The 21,116-nt window shown below is 37.2% G+C and overlaps 1 protein-coding gene across 1 annotated transcript in view; it reads right to left on the bottom strand.

The window, feature by feature from the left end:
• The window catches only part of Abca13 (ATP binding cassette subfamily A member 13), a 355,049-nt gene that overhangs the window by 113,172 nt on the left and 220,761 nt on the right, over positions 1-21,116 (bottom strand). Inside the window, exons 45-48 of the mRNA XM_090332320.1 lie at positions 19,138-19,207; positions 16,095-16,207; positions 14,093-14,180; positions 7,647-7,755 (exon numbers count right to left, since the gene is read on the bottom strand). Of these exons, the coding sequence (XP_090188446.1) occupies positions 7,647-7,755; positions 14,093-14,180; positions 16,095-16,207; positions 19,138-19,207 (380 nt within the window). The remainder of the gene's footprint in view (positions 1-7,646; positions 7,756-14,092; positions 14,181-16,094; positions 16,208-19,137; positions 19,208-21,116) is intronic.

Here is a 21,116-nt window from a genome sequence, read left to right as displayed (position 1 = left end):
GTATATGTATAAATCAAACCCACTTTGCTGCTCCCTTGAAGTTACCACTGCTCCTTACATCTCTTACAATGCCATCAGTCCTAAATAGTCAGACATTCAATATACAAAGCTCAAATCCATTAATTTAAATTTGAAATCCTTCCTTTCCCTATACTCTCTGCCCCAACCTTTCTCTCTCATTCAATTCCATTTTTAGCATTTGTTTTCTCCATATTTACCTTAGCCTCTAAATTCTGGATGTTTTTCCAACAGGATCTAGATTGTAAATAGTTTCCCTTTTAATCCTTGTTTACCAGATCATTCATTCTAACCTACAATTTTGATTCTGTCAATAGCCCCAAATATTAAGAAAGACTAGCTACTGACCAGCTACCAAAGTCTATAGTCTGTACATCACCAATCAATGCCAAGCACATTTTGACTTCAGTCTTTTTTATAATATTTTTATTGTAATAAATAAAAGTGTTACGTGATATTTGCCAGATAGAAGGTGCATTAATTCACATACATAGATACCATTTCACATGTCTTGGTCCCCATTACCCACCCCCACCCATCTTGGTTTTCCCCCCTTCCCTATCCAATTTCAAATACCAAATACAAATATATCCAATATACCAGATAACAAAGTGAGATACTGTAACAATATGATATAACCAAGGGACACCAAAAGAGAAGAGAGATAACATAGTACATAAGGACAACAATCATTCATTATATGGCTTTTGTTTCAATATCCTGGAGATCCTTTTAATTAGCTTCATACTATATGGCCTTATGTATCAAGATTTTGCTCTATTGCAGATCTCTGCTAGGAGAGCCCAAGGTTTCTACTGATTATGACAAATGAGGGAAACCATTGAGCCTAAGTTCCTTTGAGTCTGGCTTACTTCACTTAATATGATTTTTTTCTAAGTCTTTCCATTTCCTTACAAATGGGAAGATGTCGTTTTTTCTGACAGCAGCATAGAGTTCCATTGTGTACAAATACCACATCTTGTTGATCCACTCATCAACTGAGGGACATCTGGGTTGGTTCCATATCTTTGCTATGGTGAATAATGCTACAATGAACATTGTTGTGGTAGTGGATTTAGTATGCCCTAGTTTCTGGATGGTTGGGTAAATGCCAAGTAGTGGAATTGCTGGGTCATAGGGGAGTTCTATATTTAGCTTTTTGAGGCACTGCCATACTGCTTTCCATAGTGGTTGAATGAGATTGTACTCCCACCAACAGTGTATTAGTGATCCCTCCTGGCCACATCCCCTCCAGCATCTGTTGTTATTAGTTTTCCTGATCCTGGCCATTCTAACTGGAGTGAGGTAGAATCTTAGCGTTGTTTTGATTTGCATTTCTTTTATGACCAGACATGTAGGCCATTTGTGTTTCTTATTCAGAGAAGACTCTCTTTAAGTCTTTGGCCCATTTTTTAATGGGATGGTTGTTACTTTGGAGATTAGTTTTGGAGTGATTCAATTTTTTGAGCTGTTGATATATTTTAGATATGAGGCCTTTGTTCACTGTAGGGATGGTGACAATCTTCTCCCACTCTGTAGGCTTCCTAATTAATTTACTAGCTATGTCCTTTGCCATACAAAAGCTCTGCAGTTTAATGCAATCCCACTTATCCAGCCTTTCTCTGATTTGTTGTGATTCTTGGTCCTTATTAAGAAAGTTTCTACCTGTGCCAAGGAGGTCTAGTCTATCTCCTATTCCTTCTTGTAAAGTTTTCAGAGTGTTAGCTTTTACCTCCAGGTCTTTGATCCATTTGGAGTTAATTCTAGTACAGGGTGACAAAGAAGGATCCAACTTTAGTTTTCTACATGTGCTTAAACCAGTTCTGCCAGCACCACTTGTTGAAGAGGCTATCTTTCTTCCATTCTATTTTTTTGGCTCCTTTGTCAAAGACTAAGTGGCCATAGGTCTGTGGTTTAATATATGGGTCTTCACTTCCATTCCATTGGTCTTCAGGACTGTTCTTGTGCCAGTACCAAGCTGTTTTGATTATTATAGCTCTGTAATAGAGTCTACAGTTTGGTATTGAAATTCCTCTTGCACTGTTCTTTCTGCTAAGAAGTGTTTTTGCTATACGGGGTCTTTTATTATTCCATATGAAATTTTGGATTGCCTCTTCTATTTCTTTAAAGAATGACATTGGGATATTGATGGGTATTGTGTTGAATTTGTAGATAACCCTTGGCAAGATTGTCATTTTCACGTTGATTCTTCCAATCCAGGAGCATGGGAGGTTTTTCCATTTACTTAGTTCTGCTTTAATTTCCTTTTTCAGGGTTTTAAAGTTTTCATCAAAAAGGTCCTTTATATTCTTAGTTAAGATAATTCCTAGGTACTTTATTTTCTTTGAGGCTATTGCAAAAGGAGTTGCTTTCCTGATTGTTGCCTCATTCCTCTCACTGTTGGCGTAGAGGAAGGCAGTTGATTTTTGAGGGTTAATTTGATAGCCTGCTACCCTTCCAAAGTTTTGAATCATCTCAAGGAGCTTGGGAGTAGAGTCTATAGGATTCTTTAAATACAGAATCATGTCATCTGCAAAGATGGATAGTTTTACTTCCTCTTTCCCTACGTGGATCCCCTTTATTATGCTTGCTTCTTGCCTTATTGCACTGGCTAGGAATTCTAGTACTATGTTAAAGAGTTGTGGAGAGAGTGGGCATCCTTGTCTCATTCCTGGTTTTAGAGGGAATAGCTTTAGATTTTTGCCATTAAGTATAATACTAGCTGTGGGTGTGTCATACACAGCCTTTATTATATTGAGGAATGTTCCATGGATTCCTAGTTTCTCCAGAGCTTTTAACATAAAGGGGTGTTGGATTTTGTCAAATGCCTTTTCCGCATCTATTGAGACAATCATGTGATTTTTGTCCTTGCTCCTGTTGATGTGTTGAATTATAATAATTGATTTGCATATATTGAACCAGCTTTGCCTCCCTGTGATGAATCCTGTTTGATCATAGTGTATAATTTTTTTGATAAGTTGTTGTAGACGGTTGGCCAGAATTTTGTTGAGAAGTTTTGCGTCGATGTTCATCAAAGAAATATGTCTATAGTTCTCTTTCTTTGATGAATCTCTGTCTAGTTTGGGGATGAGTGTTATACTGGCTTCATAGAATGAGTTTGTTAATGTGTCACCTTAAGCTCCTGGAAAAAGAGCAACAAACAAACCCTAATCCCAGTACAAGGAAGCAAATTATTAAAAATCAAAGAAGAATTAAGTGATTTGGAATCCAAAAAAAACTATAGAAAGAATCAACAAAACAAGGAGTTGGTTCTTTGAAAGAATTAACAAAATTGACAAACCCTTTGCAAATCTTACCAAAAAGAGAAGGGAGTGTACCGAAATAAACAAAATCACAGACGAAAATGGTAATATCACGACAGAAATTACCAAGATCCAGAGTATCATGAGGGAATACTTCTCAAACCTTTATGCCAACAAATTCGAGAATCGAGAAGAAATAGATGAATTCCTAGCCAATATTAACATACCCACATTGAACCAAGAAGAAATATCCCAACTAAACAGGCCTATTTCAATCACTGAAATAGAAATGGCAATAAGAGATCTTCCACCTAAGAAAAGCCCAGGGCCAGATGGATTACAACTGAATTCTATAAGGTCTCCAAAGCAGAGCTCACACCAATACTCCTCAAGCACTTCAACGAAACTGAAAATGAAAATTCTTTACCATCTCATTCTATGAAGCCAGTATGAGTTCAGTCTTTTCAGAGAGATTGACAGAGATATTTGACTGTATGAATACATGCTATCCTTTTTCTTATAATGCTAAGCCCCTGAATGACTTTCTGACCTCAGCCATCCGCTGAATGTTCAAGGTTCAGTGTTAATGGCTCTTTATCCATAAAGCATGTCCCTGAGACATGACCTCTTAGTTTGATGGAAAAGTACAGACTTGTTACGAGTAAACCTAAGACACCAATCATAGTCTCTCTCCTGAGTGAAATTTACTAAGAGGTGGAGCTGTTAGTTAATATTTTAATACCAACTTTCTAATTAATAAAGCAGGGAAATATTACTAATCTTACAAAAACAGACAGAAATTAAATAAAACCTTGGTTATTTTATCTAATGAACACATTGTATATTTCAGAAACTTAAATATTACTATTTTGTCTCTAGTTTACATGACATAAAATTTGTTTTTAATTGTCTAAGACTACATATTTCAATGATTTATGCTACTCACTGTTAGCAAAATTACTATAGTAATACAGAAATAATTTTATTTTTATTAAAAATGTGATAGTTGGTAGATCACACCTATAATCAGATACTCAGAAAACAGATGTCTAATGTTTGTAGTTTAAAGCCAACTTGGCAGTAAAGTCCATGTGACTATTTTCTCCAATAAAATTATCAAAAATGCCAGAAGTGCAGCTGGGGCTTAAGCAAAAGAAGCTCAAGGTCAGTGCCTAAGCCCTTAGTTCAAACCCCAGAACCAGCATCAAAAACAAAAAACCTGATAATACATGAAGGGTACAAATCAGCTTTTACAGAAGCTCTGAGTTTAATCCCTATCATCTCTCTCTCCTCTCAATCTCTGTCCTCTCTGTCTCTGTCTATGTCTCTTTGTCTGTCTCTCTCTGTCTCCCTCTGTGTCTCTATCTCTCTGCCTGTCTGTCTGACTCTCTCTCTCTCTCTCTCTCTCTCTCTCTCTCTCTCTCTCTCTCTCTCTCTCTCCTCTCTCTCTCTCTCTCTCTCTCTCTCTCTCTCTCTCTCTCTCTCTCTCTCTCTCTCTCTCTCTCTCTCTCTCTCACACACACACACACACACACACACACACACACAAATCAGAGTAGAGAAAGGAAAACTAATGTGAAAACTGAAGTAAGTTTGGAGGAAATTGAAAGCATGTGACAACGACTATTTATGTGTTAATGTTTCAATAAATACAGTTTGGAAATAAATTATGATGGACATAGTTTGCTATGCTTTATACTACCTAGGCTTTTTCCTTCTTATTTTAAAAGAAAATGAGTTAACAAAATGCCCACTTAGAACTCTTGCTCTTCAACACTAATTTTCTATTGTTTCTTCCTTATTTTCTGTTCAGATTCAAATTGAAAGTACTGTAGCTGCTGTCTATAAAATGACTCGTTTATGAGTCTTCACGAGTAATTTTCCATGGGCATGAATTCTGTACCTGGGGAACTTTGAAACATGGCCAGGCTTACTTTGTCAGAAGATTCAGAGAGCTAATAGCCCTGAGTGGCAGGACCCAAGATGGGAAAGATGGGTCTGAACAGTGAAGGAAAGTCCTACATACTCTTTATGCTTATCTGCAAAGACCCCCTATAAATGAAAAACTGGTTGAAAATCTTGGATGCCAAGGGTCTGTTTTAATGTGGTATGAACACTCCCTTAAACCAAAAATTAATTCTCCACTTCAGAAAAGAACCAATGTAATTCACCAAAATAAGAAAGCATAAGTAATCAATAGTGATCAACAGAAGTAAGGGATAAGTTGAAGGCTTAGCATAAATCAAATTGCAATGGTCACCTGCTCAATAGTAAGAGTACTAAAGTGGCCAATATTCTTGATTGCAAAATACTATCAATAATATCTTTTTAAAAGTCAATTTATGAGCCAGGAACCTATGGCTCACATCTGTAATCTTAGCTATTCAGGTGGCTGAGATCTGGGGATCACAGTTCAAAGCCAGCCTGAGCAGAAAATCCATGAAACACTTATCTCCAATTAACCACTCAAAAACTGGAAATGGTGCTGTGATTCAAGTGATTGAGCACTAGCCTTGATTATATAGAGCCTTGGGGACATCACTCAGGCCTTGAGTTTGATCCCCATAACCACCGCCTCCCTTAAAAATAGAGTCAATTTATGGGCTAGAGGCATGACTTTTATGTTAGAGATTGCTTGCTCAATAACCATGAGGCCCTAAATTCAATTCCTAATACCAATAACTACACTAGACTTGCTTTTGTAAGATATTAAAGCCATAGAATAATTTTAGAAAGAAAATAACTCTGAAATTATCCTTTTTCTTTTTCTTTTCTTTCCTTCTTTCTTTCTTTCCTTTTCTTTTCTTTTTTGCCAGTCATGAGGCTTAAATTCATGGCCTGAGCGCTGTCCTTGGATTTTGCTCAAGGCTAGTGCTCTACCATTTGAACCACAGGACCACTTCCAGCTTTTTTCTATGTATGTGGTACCAAGGAATCAAACACCAGTCTTTGTGCATGCTAGGCAAGCATTCAATCACTAGGCCAAACTCCCTGCCCCTCTTTCTTTTTTTTTTTTTTTTCATTTTTCTTTTTCTTGCTGGTAATGGACTTGAACTCAGGCCCTTGGCTCTGTCCTTTCACTTTTTTGCTCAAGGCTGATGCTCTACTACTTGAGAAGGTATAACTGGAAGAGTTTCAAAGACTTTCAGTCTGGCTTCAAATCAAGATCCTCAGACTTCAGCCTCCTGAGAGCTGAGGATTACAAGTATGAGACAACAACGCCAAATCACCTTTTATTCTATCCTTTTAAAAAACATATTATCTTTAAGTCCCTGGAAAAAGGAGTTCATTCACCAAAGCAGTTTATGAAAACAGATCAATGTCATCCCTTTCAACATTCTCACCCGCCCCTCCCAACACACACCATTCTTTTCTAATCTTAATTTTAGGCTATGTATTGAATATTTTGCCATTTAACAAAGCAGTTTTTGTGTACAGTGCATCTTGATCAATGTCACTTCAACATCTTCATCTCCTTTCATCCCACAACTGCCTTTTTATTTCTCAGTTCTGTGGTATAAACAATGAATTCTTGCATTCTTGCCTTTCCCTCTGCATTCTTCTATTTTTCTCCCCTTGGACCGACTCCTACCCTTTTACAAGTACTCATTTCCTGGTGCTTATTTTATTGGGATTTAGCCTCATCTTTTTAAATCCTTATACTATTTGTGCTCTCTATAGAGTCTATTATACTTCAGTTAATTCATTTGTCAGTCCTTGCTTACTACCTAGTTTGTTTACTGGTAGATTTATTATAGGCATGCAGCTACCATAAATGAAGGAAACCATGCAACCTGTGTTTCTCTGGGTCTGGCTAACTTCACTTGTTTCCAAGTCTTTCTGTTGCCTTGTGAATGGTACAATATTCTTTCTGATGGATGAGTAGAATTCTATTGTATGTATATATCATATTTTCTTGTTTCATTCATTCATTCAGGGATATCTGGGCCGATTCTCTGTCTTAATTAGGGTAAATAATGCTGCAGGGAACATGACTGTGCTAGAGGTGTCTTTTATGTGGCCTTGTTTGTACTCTATTAGATAAATTTGCAGGAGTGGGACTGCTAGGTCAAAGGAACCTCTATACTGCTTTCCTGAGTGATTGAAAAATTTCGCATTCTCATTAACAGAGTAATAGAGTTCTCTTCTTAAAATGAGGTTAGGATTTCAAGGAAGCTACATATTTAGTGACACACAAGTGAAGACAGCGTCTTTGACTTTGTAAATCTTTATACATGGTTGGCTGCTAATAGAAATGTTCCCATTACCTTTCTTTCCTATAGAAACTTTTCTGTTTCTTTTACTTTAAAATATATTGCTCTTTGGAAGTAATCAATTACAATACATAAAAAAATCAAATATTACCATATCGTCTCCAGTCCACAGCAGGGGGTAAATGTCGCCACAGAATAAGGTTGTTTAGATGATTTAAGTAGGAAGGTAAGGAGTGAAAATCCTTCTGATTATACCACACCTACAAAAGAAAGGTAATTTAATGGGTCTTATAAAATTAGTGCATAAGTCTATTCTAAGGAATGAATGCATGTGTCAATTCGTTTCAACTGCACCTGAAAGTGGGACCCACAGTAAAGTTTCTTCATGCCTGCCAGTAAGCAGTCAACTCCAGACTGCTAATTTTATATTTGTCTCAAGCATATAATTTACAGCTAAAAATAGATGAATTTTCCCCCAGAACAAATGTGAATGTTGCTTTATAATTATAGTCTTAGGGGAAAAGAGAACCGAAGCCATTTATTTTTTTCTTTCTCTGTTGGTAAGCTAATGAAATTTGACCTGAAAATTAAAATTGTGGAAGATGAACAGAAAAAATGATTACTTTCAAATTAATAACTGAATGTGAATCATTATTCCTCAAAATAAATTGAATTGAACATTTGCTGAGCATAGCGAACCAAGTTGCATGCCTATTGAATCAGAAAAAAAGGTGGAGAAAACAGAAAAAAATGTAATTAACTTCAGATAAAAAGTATCATAAAATACTCACCAAATCATCACTATCAATGTTTCAAAATGTCTGTATTTTAATGGAAAAAATTCATTCTCAATCTAAAAAGCTAGTAAGAAATATAATAAGTAGCTGGTACCTTTGAGTCATTTGATTGTGAGCTCACTTCTTTAGACAATACTGACTTTTGCAGCCCAAAGAATTACAGTTTTCCAACAAAAAGTTTTCCCCCAAAGAAACCTATTGGAATTTTCATAGTCATGTATGCAAAATGACAGCCAGACTGAAGAGTCAAGTGGGTTCCAACCAATTATAAATTGAGCAGTTGTTTTGAAACCAGCATATGTGTGGAAGTTGTAGTATTTGTGGAAACAAGTAATAAGTGGAGTTACAAAGGAGAAACAAAGTCCTACTATACAACACAGTATTCCCCAGCTTTTTCTCACCCTATTTCATGATGTACTTCAGAAAAAAAACCCACTCTCATCGCTTTCAACATCCTGGAAACTTTTTAAAATATTTGTTTACACTCAGAGAGTAAACCTTGCTATCATTTCTTAATCTCCAAGAAGAGGAAATACTAATTGCAAAATACTGAATGTTCTATAATTCCCTAAGGCTATGCCTTAACAGAGTGGCATGGTAGGACCCGTTCCTTTCCTGACAACTATCTAATGCACCTTAAGTTCACAATTCAGAAAAAATTATGACTTCTTTAATGGAGAAATCAGCACTGAATTGTAGTAGCTAAGATCACATCTTAGAAAGATGTCCACCTCTTTAACTCAACTCAGCTTTCTGTGCAGCTCTGTATTCATAAACACACACACACACACACACACACACACACAAACACAGATGTCTGTCATAACTCTCAGGTAACCTTTTGGGGCAACCTCATATATTCATAAATGATGAGAATTTAGGATTATGTTAAAGTCAAGTAAGGCTATTATAGAAAAATGCCCATTCATTGAATGTGGATACTAGAATCTCCCACTAATCCCTGTCTGTGGCCTTTCTTCCCATTATGTCTTGAGTAGCTTAACTCAATAGAAAAAAATACAAGGACTGAAATAGAGGAGGGGAGTTTGGCCTAGTGGTAGAGTGCTTGCCTAGCATGCACAAAGACCCGGGTTCAATTCTTCGGTACCACATACATTGAAAAAAGCTGGAAGTGGTGCTGAGGCTCAAGTGGTAGAGTGCTAAGCCTTGAGAAAGTCCAAGGACAGTGCTCAGGCCCTGAGCCCAAGCCCAGGACTGGCGGAAAAAAAAAAAAGGACTGAAATAATGATCGTCGAGCAATAATTATGCATACCTTCCTTCCTTTGACCCATGTCTGTGTCTACTTAAACCTATAGCTCATGAGAGGAAAGGCTAACAATCTTTTTACACATCTGCCCCTGCTATCTGTCGCATTCCTTTCTCTGCCTTTCACCATTTGCTGTTCCTTTACTGGAGTAGGAGAAATTACAAATTTGACATATGAAGACCCTGGAGTTTAAGCCTGGGATATAAAAGCTCTGGTTTCACTTCCTTTAACCCCACCAATTAAAATTCCCCACAGGAACCCTGCTGAGATACTAAACACCCAATAGAGATCTGTAAGTAATGAAGTTTTTATTTCCATTCTGAATCTTTCTGGTCATTGAAAGTATGTGTTCCATTGCTAAGATACTAAATTTGAAAACTCATCATTCTAGCTGAAGCCAAAATCCGGTCAAATTCATACAGTAGACCCTTAGTATCTGCAGAAATGTTTCCAAGGAAATCATCATTGAGAACTATGAGTGCTCAGAATGCATAAAGTTCATTACTACACTGCTTCATTCATTTCTTTCAAGCCATACAGCTTGGGCTAAACACATTTCAACAAATCTAATAATGTCCACTTATCACTTAAGCATATTGACTTTTACTTTGCTTTGGGGGCACCATAGATTTGGGGGGAGGTATAGTTTCACAAAATTAAGGGCAGAAAAGCACCCTGCAGATCACACGATGGTTTTAAACAACTGACAATTATATTGGACTGACTGAGAGGCATCCTCCTAATCAACTAAATGACAGAAAGTATGCATGAGAATTTTAAATGTTTCACTTTTAAGAATATTTCTTTTTATTTATTTTCTTATTATTGTTTTGACAGCATCTCATAGTAAAATATCCTGATAGTAAAATATTAAAATAATAATACACAAAAATAATAAAATCCCTCCTAAAAAGAGGAAAATGGTACTTTTATAATCTAAAAAATCATCAATTAAACATGCCAGTGAGTACTGGAGCAATGAGACACATCAACTCACGATCTCAGTTTATTCTCACTTCCTCACCAAACTATTGACTCAGAGCATAAACAATGACTTCATCCATTCACCCCTCAAATGTTCAGGGAATTGGATGGTGTTGGTTAAACATGGACTGCTTTGGGGGGTAAAAGGAAAAGGGAGAAAGGGAAAGGCATGAAGTTCTATACCTCAGTCAGCAACTGCCTTGGTTTTGAACTCAAGTTCAGCTGGCCTACTCTCAAGCTCCATCTCCCCTGTGTCACTCTAAGTCAGCGTCATGGACAACCTGGAGTCCACCCAGGCCCCCAAGTTAGCACTCTCAGGCTGCTAATAGATAGGTTGATTGACATGAATCAAAGACAGCCAAACTTCATGCCACAAGTTCTCAGCCAGGCCTGCCTGGATTCTGCCCACCTCCGATAGTGAATCACAGGGGTAGGAGAGAGGAAATCTCACTGGTGATCAGTATGTTCAAAAGAGTGGCCCCTTTATAATATTTTCAAGATGATATATAAAAACTGTTGCTTGTGAAATATACTTTTGTAAATAATATTTAATTTTTTTAAAATAATATATTTGGTGCTGTTTTCTCACTTTTTTTTTCATTTTAAATACTGTGGTTTCCTCTGCATTTCTTAAAGTATGTTTTAAGGGAAACAGTAATCACCAGTATACTTTTGCTTTTTAAGATCTCTATCACTTTAATCTGATTTTAAGCTTTAAAGTGCTGCCTGTTTTCATTTTCTTCCCCCAGTGGTACAGAACTCTAGAAAATTACCAGGTTTTGAACTAAAATATTTTCTTGCACCAGTATCAATTAGAAAATAAAACTAAAGGGCTGGGAGTTTGGCCTAGTGGTAGCGTGCTTGCCTAGCATGTACGAAGACCCGGGTTCGATTCCTCAGTACCACATACATAGAAAAAAGCTGGAAATGGTGCTGAGGCTCAAGTGGTAGAGCTCTAGCCTTGAGGAAAGTCCAAGGACAGTGCTCAGGCCCTGAGCTCAAGCCCAGGACTGGCAAAAACAAAAAACAACAACAACAACAACAACAACAACAAACAGAAAATAAAACTAAATTTAGTAGTAGCCACTTAGAATAATTATTCTTATTGGAAGAAGTTCTTGCAAATTGGAAGTTGTGTGTGTGTGTGTGTGTGTGCATGTGTGCGTGTGTGTATGTGTGTGTGTGTGTGCCTGCTTGTGCCTACTGCCTCCTGTTTGCTATTGGGGACACTATTCACTACAGTTTACACCTCCTGGCGCACAAGGTTTTACTTTTCCTCTCTGCTTTTTTGAGGGGGGAGGGAGGCGGTGCCTGGTTGTGGGGCTTGAACTAAGGGCCTAGGTGCTATCCCTGAGCTCTCTTTGCTCAATGGTAGTGCTCTACCACTTGAGCCACAGTTCCACTTGGCCTTATGGTGATTAACTGGAGAGAAGAGTTTTCTTGCTCAGGCTAGCTTCCAGTCATGATCCTCAGATCTCAGCCTCCTGAGTAGCTAGGATTACAGGTGTGAGCCAGCACCCAGCTTTCTCTCTGCTTTTTGTTTCTGAGTGGACCAACAGCACAAAGCATGAGAATTTTATTTTCTTGAGGATGGAGTTGTTGCCAGTTCATTGCCTTTTTCTTTGTGTATTCAACTTTTATAGACTGTAAGGGAAATCTACTGGTAGAGATCAAGCAGAGTTAAATGTGCTTCTCTGGTGTGTTTTGCAGATCCTAGGAGTCCAGTCACTTTTACACATTGTGGAAAACATTAACTGGCTTGCTGGTTTCAGTTAAAGGAACGTTAAGAACACACACACATACCTTACAGATGAACTGCTTTTTTTTCCCCCTTGAAGGTTAGATTGCCTCAGGTTCAGAAAGATTAGTAAATCAATTGTTTAACAATCAACTTCCATATTTTAAAAGATCTGCCTCAAATGAGAAAACATGCTGTCCCTATAGGTAAAGAGATGCTCAATTTTTTAAAAACTAGCAGTAGCAATCTAGCAGTAGCAGATAAAGCCGAGAAAGAAAATAAGCTAGCCTCTCACCCAGTTATTTCTGCCCATCTGTCTTGTATTAAAAGAAAGAAAGAAAGAAAAAGCAAGAGTTGGCTTTCTGTTTCCAACCTGCCAAGACTATCCTATAATACAGAATCTGTTTATGCTTGTGTTTACAAAATGTATTTGTTGGGTTTGGGCTCTTGTTTTTTTGTTTTCTTTGGTGGCATTTTTCAAGTCACTTTAGCTTCAATAACAAAAGTAATTATTTTCAGATACTTTGTCTTCACCCTTTACTGTATTTGTACATAGTGATTCAGTATTAGAGAAAAGTACATATATTTCCAATATGTGTTGGTGCTCATTTGAGAAAATAAAGTTTTCAAATATTAAAAAAAGCATGCCAATGAAAAGAAACATGTAAACAGTGACTAAAAAGGAAGAGTCCGGTCAATATATAAACCCTTGCTTATGTCAGCATTGAACAGGAAGTCCATATCCTAGACATCTAAAAGCCAGGGGATCACTTTTTTCAATACACAGGCAGGATTGGGGCTTGGATATATATATGAAAGTGAGTCCCACAAATAGGTATATTTTAAATGGCTACATAATGTGTTTCAATGTATTCCAACAATTGGGTTTTAAGTTATTTTTCTATCAACAAATGAATGATGTTTTTACATTGATTTATAAATCTTCTCCTTCAAAGAAAGGAAAAGAATTTTGAACAAACCCCAGTTGGAAAAGGGATTTCTGAAAATCCACACTAGGATTTAGTGTTTTCTTCAGGGATTATACTGCAAAGTCTGAATGCTAAAATTATCTTCAGGGATTACATTGTTAAGATGTCTTTCAGGGATTTTTTTGGTGAAGTTATTGTAAGAAATATTCTATTCCACTGAGAAGAACTCTGGATGCCCTAGCCCTTATCCTAATTAGCTTTTCCAGGTTTATGGGAACCATGAATGTCCCCATTACAGTGCACAGAGAGTGCCTTCCTAGGTTCATGGAACACACATGCCTTCTTGTTTTATTAGTTCTGCAATGGAGTTATAAATAGACAGGACACCCCTCTCTACAGAGACAAGTAACTTGCAGTCATTCAATACTGATATCCCGACATAAACTCACATGCACTCCACATTTGATTTACTTTCCTCTCACAATCTTCTCATTCCTTTTTCGCTCTCAGTCAAGCACCAGACTAGTTCCTAATCTAGGGCTGAAAACTTCAGTTCTTTTCTCTCTTCCCATCTTAACGCTGAACTGACATGTTCCCCACAACTAACCAAAAAATAGATATATTTTCATTTGCTTCAGGCTGATTAGGTATAGCCTCATTGTAACAAATAGTAGTCATCTATTTGTTTTGCTTCCATACATCAAAAGGAAAATAACTCCTTTTTCTCTTTCAAGAGAATGTTTAAATACAATAATTGATTATTAATACTCTGGAGCATATACTGGGATTTGATCTACCCATCATAAAACTATAGCATTTAGATTTTTGTTTTCCTTAAATATTTTCTAAAAAAAAGGAGTGGGGGGAAATTAATATTATCACCTTTGCCAAAGTTCTTGGCTTTGATGTATTTTTATTTGAGTCTTGAACTTCATTGAGGACTCCTGCTCCAAATGACCAACCTCCAAGCCTAGAAAAGGTAACCAAACTGTTAGTGCTCCAATTAAAGTACACCAGGGCATCTACTCTGTGCATTTCATGACCAACCACACTCCTTCCAGTGGTCTTAGGACAGATGGTACGGCAGCTGAGCACATGTGGTCCATGGCAAGCCATGTGTATGACAAGAGTGGGCTGGATTTTGATATAATTTGTGCAAGAAAAGCACTGTTTGTGGATAAGAATTGGTAACACTAAGGATTGTACTTCTTGTAACTTACTATGATGATAAGAAATGCATATATTTCAAGATCATGGTAGAGACCATCCACTCTGTTTTAATTCATGGACATTTTCTCTACAAATCCACCATTCAGGTATGATTGGTCCATTCTTATACTGGATCTTCCCGATCCATTGCTTTCTGCCTCCATTCACATCTGGCTCAGTGCAGGAAGGTATGGAAGCACTGCAGTGGAGTGAGATTCTTCCAATATCTTCTATTCCCATCCATTGTATCCTTTACCACACTGGGTTTTAATCATCTACCCGCTAGCTTATCTTATGTGCAGCTCTGTAAGATTTTCCTGGATGGGATGATACCTTTTATCTCCATCTCTCCACAGGCTGTATAGTATCTGGCACTAATTAAGTTCCAAAACATAGTTGATATGAGAAGCAATAGCAAGTATTCATCTCTGCTTCCCATCTCTGGGTAAAGGGAAACTGAAAAGCAGTCTCATGTCATAATTCCTGGGAGAAGCGGAGGAAAAGGAAAAGGGATGTTTTCCCATCCAGCTCCATTGAATTCACTCATTCCTTTGATAGACATGAATTGAGTGTCCATTGTGCCAGATGTAATTCTAAGTTCTGAGCCTTCATGTTCCTGCCTTGGGAAGGTAAATTGGGGTTAGGAAATATATCAGACAATGAATTCTAGAAATCGAGCAGCAGGGCAGGAATGTGCATAGCAATACTGATGCAGAAGCTCTCCATATTTGTGGGCCTGAGTGCATGCTAACATGGCATCACAGAAGAAGAGGCAGGTTCAAGGCAATGGAATGCCTCAAGCAGTATACACAACCTGCGTGTGTGAGATAGTGACATAGTGTAGTGTATTAAAAGGAGGAGTAGGAAGTCTGATGGGGTGGTAAATATTACTGAGGCTTAAATAAAAAAAAAACAATCATTCCTGACCACCTCATCTGGAGTCACTTCTTTGCCTAAGGAAAAAAAATAGCACCAACTAAATCTTTCCTAAAATCACATACAAGGAATTTTTCAAACCACTTGCACTTAGGTTCCTATATTCAGGGAGCGTAGGAATTGAAAATGCACTTGTATTTGTTATGCTATTAACTTACCTGCTCACATTCCCTAAAGAAGTCAGCCCATAGCTGCTCTCCTGCCTCCACCGTGGACAGAATCTCAATTGATATGATTTCCTCCAATGCATCAAAGACCAAAAGTCAGAAGCAAGGAATCTGATTAGAGCCTGGTGCAGGACTTTGGAATTTTTATGAGCTTTAAGGTGAGTGTTTGATTTTTGAGTTCTTGTGAGCATTAGCTTTTAAAACAATAAGTTACCAAACTATGATTAATTTTCTCATATCTTCCACATCTAGAGATTCAACCAACCATTGATGGAAAATATGTGAAGATATGTATGTGTTTAGAATGCATACAGACCTATGTCATGTCACTGTTTCCTAAATGCTATGTATAGCAACTATTTACATTGTCTTTGGTATTAAAAGTCAACTAAGGATACAGGAGAGTGTGCATAGATTCTATACAAATGTTGTATCATTTTATAAATAAGACTTGAGCATCTGCAGATTTTGGCAAACTCCAGAGTACTGAAACCATTTTGAAAAGGGTATGGAGGGAGGACAATTGCCATCCAAAGACAATAGGAAAGAACCAGAAAGCATGGTGCACACACCTGGGTTTCTCAGATGGTTGAAGTAAGTATTCCTCCTCATTGAAGCCTGAGAGGTTGAGCAGCGTGTGGCCCAGGCAGTTGGTCAAGTAAGGAGCACTTCTATTTGGACATTTCTGCAACTGTTTTCAAAGAGATAAAATTTAAACTTTTTTATACTCACAAACTAGCTTACCAAAGGGCTTTAAACTAAACATGATTTATTCCATCACTCTCAGTTTTTAATTAATTATCTCATACTTTTATGTATTCTGATTTCTAAAATCTTTTTTTAAAGTCCCCTACATAGGAGAATTCTGCCAGAATTCTACTGAGACCAGGGCTGTCAATTATATCTGAGAACTTCAAATCCTTTTCTGTCTGAAAGTTGGTACAGATTTGTAAGAACTCAAAAGGAAAATGTTTTCACTGCAATGATTGTGTGTTTGATGAAGCTGAAAGAGAGTCAGAGGCAACTAGTGGAGAGAAGATAAGCAGGAAAATTCGAAGAGGTGTGTTTCTTTTATAAGTATCTGAAGCAGAACTCAAAATAGCTCTCCCCCATAGGCACACTAGAGTGCTAATACCTAGTCTGAATGATGAAATGAGCACAAACAAGGACAAAAGTAGTGTTCACACAATGCTGGGCAATACAGAGTGACCTCACCCATCCAGACACAGGGTTCAGACTAACTGTGCATTGTTTCTATTTTAATGACTTAGAGGAAGACAATATATGAAAATTCATTTCCAGCATTGGAAGCTTATTTTCTCATTTGCAAAATAAAAATAGAAATGGGAATGGAAACCAGGCCTATTGAATGAATGTATTTTGTTGCTAGGTTCAGAGAAGCATGGAAAAATTAAGCCAAGTAATAAGATTATTATATGCACTTAACATGTGACTATTTTGATGGTTAAAAGGAAGGAATGGAAAAACACTAAAAAGAATACCAATAGACTTACATTATAGTAAACACTCAGCTCCAAAATAAAGACATAAATAATTTGACTCAAAAGGGTAAGAGAACGAATTTGCTGCCAGAGGCTGGTAATGAGCCTGACATTCCACTTCCTCCCTGTTCATCTCAGAACCAAGGCCAAGGAGTAAAATGCACTCCCTGGAGCTGTTGTGATTTCCATCTCAGATCGCTCTTCTGATTTCTAATGCATCAATCATCATCTCTCAACATGGGTAAAGACAAAGAGAATGATAGGAAGTGGAGGAGGCAAAAGGATTCCTAGTCTAATTTGCATACAGCTCTGCAGCCTCTTTATCAAGTTGTCATTCAAGCACACATCACCGGGTAATAGCTTCTTAACAGAACTGGAACAAGGCCACCTATTTAATGCTACCTAATGTAACAGTTCTGAAGCCTATTTTAACTCAAAGAATTTTCCATGTAAAATCTTCAAATTCCCGCATATATATTCCTGATCCAGTTGTGGGAATTAGACTAAATTTTAAAACATAGACCATTTTTTATATGAATTCATGGATCTCTATATAAGGTGTCAGTAATTAAATCCAGACAGAAAAGCAAGAACAGGGAGTTAAACATCTGGACTCTGACAAGTAAACAGAAGAAACAAGACCAAAGAAAGCAAATAATTATGCAGGAAATAACTTGAACAAAAGAGAGCTGGCCACAACAAAGGAGCAGCAAATGTATCTGAATTTTCTGATTATGGAGGCCAAAAGGAAACATGGAGACCTCCTTGGAAAGTGCACCAGCAAATTAAGTGTCCATTATTGTAAGGAGTGGCTCTCCTCTACCTTCCTACCTTTCTCTAGGAGAAGAAAGTAGATCAAGTCATCCAAAAGTAGACCTTCCAAAAGTTACTAAGTCACTGAGAGGAAAGCATGAGGGAATTACTACATGAAGAGGCCAGTGAATATACCTTATACCCAATCATTTCCTTCCTAGCCTGATCTAAAATTTTTCATTTGGGGACAGGAGTGCCTAGTAGTAGAGAGCTTGACTAGCATGCACAAAGCCCTGGGTTCAATTCCTCAATACTATATAGACAGAAAAAGCCAGAAGTGATGCGGTGTGGTTCAAGTGGTAGAGCACTAGCACTGAGAAAGGACATTGTCCATACTGATATCTCCTAAGATTCAATTGCCTATATTTTTAGAATTTATACTGTTTGGACAGTAAAACAACAGAGAAAGCATAATTACACTTTTATTGTTACAAAAGCTCTAAATACACAGAAAACATTTGAAACTATAAAACAACAGGTTTCACTATGCTTTTTCTTTATTATAAATTGAGAAAAAATATATGCACAAACTGCACCAAAGATATAAAAGCAAAAACTTTAGGAATGAGGAACAAAAAGATATCCAATAAAATGAGAAATTAAAAAAAATAAAAGAAAGAAAGTAAAGAAAAAGAAAGGCGAGTGTCCAGGCCCTGACTTCAAACTCCAGGACTGGCAAAAAAATAAAATAAGAAAGGAATTTCATTTTACTTTTCAAAGGTAAGTTCATTTTGTCACATTAGGCTATTGATCATGGATAGTCCCTTTTATTAATTAGCACTTACTTCATTTGGGAAGAATTCCACCAATTATCCAAATAAATTGCAATGTGTGCTCTTTCATAGACTAGGATACTGTGGCCTTTGCTTCAGGAGTGTTCTCTTGGTGTGAATCATCCACATTTGAAATGTTTAGTGCTAGTTTAGTATTTAATATCTGGTTCTTAGAACTCAAAAAATAAGATGAGAGCCTCAAGGTCATTTTGTGTTGAAATTTAGGGAAATTTCTCCCCCAGTGGCAATTCTAGCCTCTCATTATTAATGGAAGAAGATGTACTTGCTTAATGAATACCAGTGGGGATACTGATGATCCAGAGCAGTAGACAGCTAATGGGTAAGGGAGCACAGTAGAGTATTATAATGTTTACCTTAAGAATGAAACTTTCCCACAAATGGCCAATCAATGGAATCAAGAAGACATAGAAACTCATATAACAAAAATGAAGATTTCATACATAAACTGATTTTTTTCACTTGAGATTTATATTTAAAATGATCAAAAAAATGCTGTAGAAACATACCAGGCAACCACAGGAGTCCTGGAATGTAGGGCTAGGATAGGGATCTCGGTACCAGCGGGAAAAATTCTTTCTAAAGAACAAAGGAGAGAATTAAAATGATCCTTAGGATTACAAAGCTATTTTATTTCCATAAAAGAAAATTTCTTCACAGTAAAACATGGTTCACAAGATAATCACCTCCTATTGCCACCAAGGCAGAGCTCTGACATTTGTTTTCACAGTGTGAGCTGCTAATCTGATGACAGCTTTTATTAAAATGCCAGAATTCCATTGTAGGACATACTGTTCACTTGGCTTCCCACATTCAATATATTACTGAGGCTTCTAGGACCTTCACGGGATCCTAGGCTTGTGAATACTAATGCTCTTAGTTCTATAACCCAATGCCAAGACACAATTCATAAACACAAGGATCTGATGATTCCTTTCCCACGGCAAGATATACTCATTTAATCATCAGCTAAAGAAAAATCATTAAATTTCCATAGATTACACAACAGAAAGCTATTAAAAACAGTAAGGGACAGATAGTTAAGGGGAAATCTTTTATATTCCAAGTTCCCCATAGCATTTTTAGCCTATGGCTTCATACTTTATTTGTAAATCAAACTGTAATTCAATAATGATAATTATTCTTAGGTACTAAAGTATTCTGAGAGAAAAAAGGAAACTAACATGTACAGGCTTGTAGAGTCTGGAAAGGTAAGGAGGCTAGCCAAAACTACCCCAGGGAAAGGAGTAGCCTGCTCTTCTCCTATTTTAGGTTGTCTCAGTGTTGCCACAAGAGAGTCAGTATAACAGCACCAAGCTGAAAAATAGTTCAGTCCAATGAAAGAAAGCTTGTTATTTCCAGTCACCAGATTAACAAAGTGCATGTAATTTTTGAAGCTCTCTCCAGCACTATTCAATTGATTCCCTTAGGGAAATTCACATTTGAGATTTGCCAATTCACCTGGAAACATAACACCTAGGAAAGTTACATATTTAATCTGATGGCTGTACCTGATCCTACTTAAAATTTTTTTTTTTACTTTATGTATACTTAAACCCAGCAATTCCTTTTGCTTCAGAGGCATGTCTTCTGAACTCTTATAAGTCTTCTGACTATAAATAGTTAAAGCCAGTGATGTTGCTTGGTGTCCCCTACAGCTGTATTGCTGGAAGTCTGGTCCCAGTGTGATGTTAGTGGGAGATGGTGAAACCTTTAAGATGCAGTTGGAGGTGTGGGAGTGATGAGGAGCGGGAAGAATGGTAAATAGATCACTAGGCCTAACACATATGAAATGATTAAAGTTGTCCCCTGAAACTCTATTTTGTTGCTCAGAGAGGATTATAAAAAGTAGGGGGCTTGTCATTTGTAAGGAAATGGAAAGACTTAGAAAAAAATCATATTAAGTGAAGTAAGCCAGACTCAAAGGAACATAGGCTCAATGATTTCCCTCATTTGTCCTAAAAAGTCTTGGGCTCTCCTAACAGAGATTTACAATAGAACAAAACGTAGATTCATAAGGCCATATAGAATGACGCTAAATCAAAGGACTTCCAGGATATAGAAACAAAAGCTATATAATGAGTGACTGTTGTCCTTAATGTACTATGTTATCTCTCATCTCTTTTGCTGTGCCTTGGTTATCTCATATTGTTACAGTTTTTCTCCTGGTTATCTGATATATTGTATATATGTGTATTTGGTTATTTGAAGTCGGATAGGGAAGAGAAGAGAGGGAAATGGGGACCAAGACACGAGAAAGGCTATCGATGTATGTGAAGTAATGCACCGTCTATCTGGTGAATATAATGTAACCCTTCTATTAATTATAATAAAAATACATGAAAAAAAAGTAGGGGGCTTGAGCAGTGGCTCACGCCTATAATCCTAGCTACTCTGGAGACTGAAGTCTGAGGATCAAGGTTCAAAGCCAGCCCAAGCACAAGAGGACCTGAGACTCTTCTCTCCAATTAACCTCTAGAAAATGGGA

The sequence above is a fragment of the Megascapheus bottae genome, chromosome 5 (genome assembly GCF_031878675.1).
Source record: "Megascapheus bottae isolate mThoBot1 chromosome 5, mThoBot2.hap1, whole genome shotgun sequence".
Lineage (NCBI taxonomy): Eukaryota > Metazoa > Chordata > Mammalia > Rodentia > Geomyidae > Megascapheus > Megascapheus bottae.
This window is presented reverse-complemented; position numbering and strand designations above follow the sequence as displayed.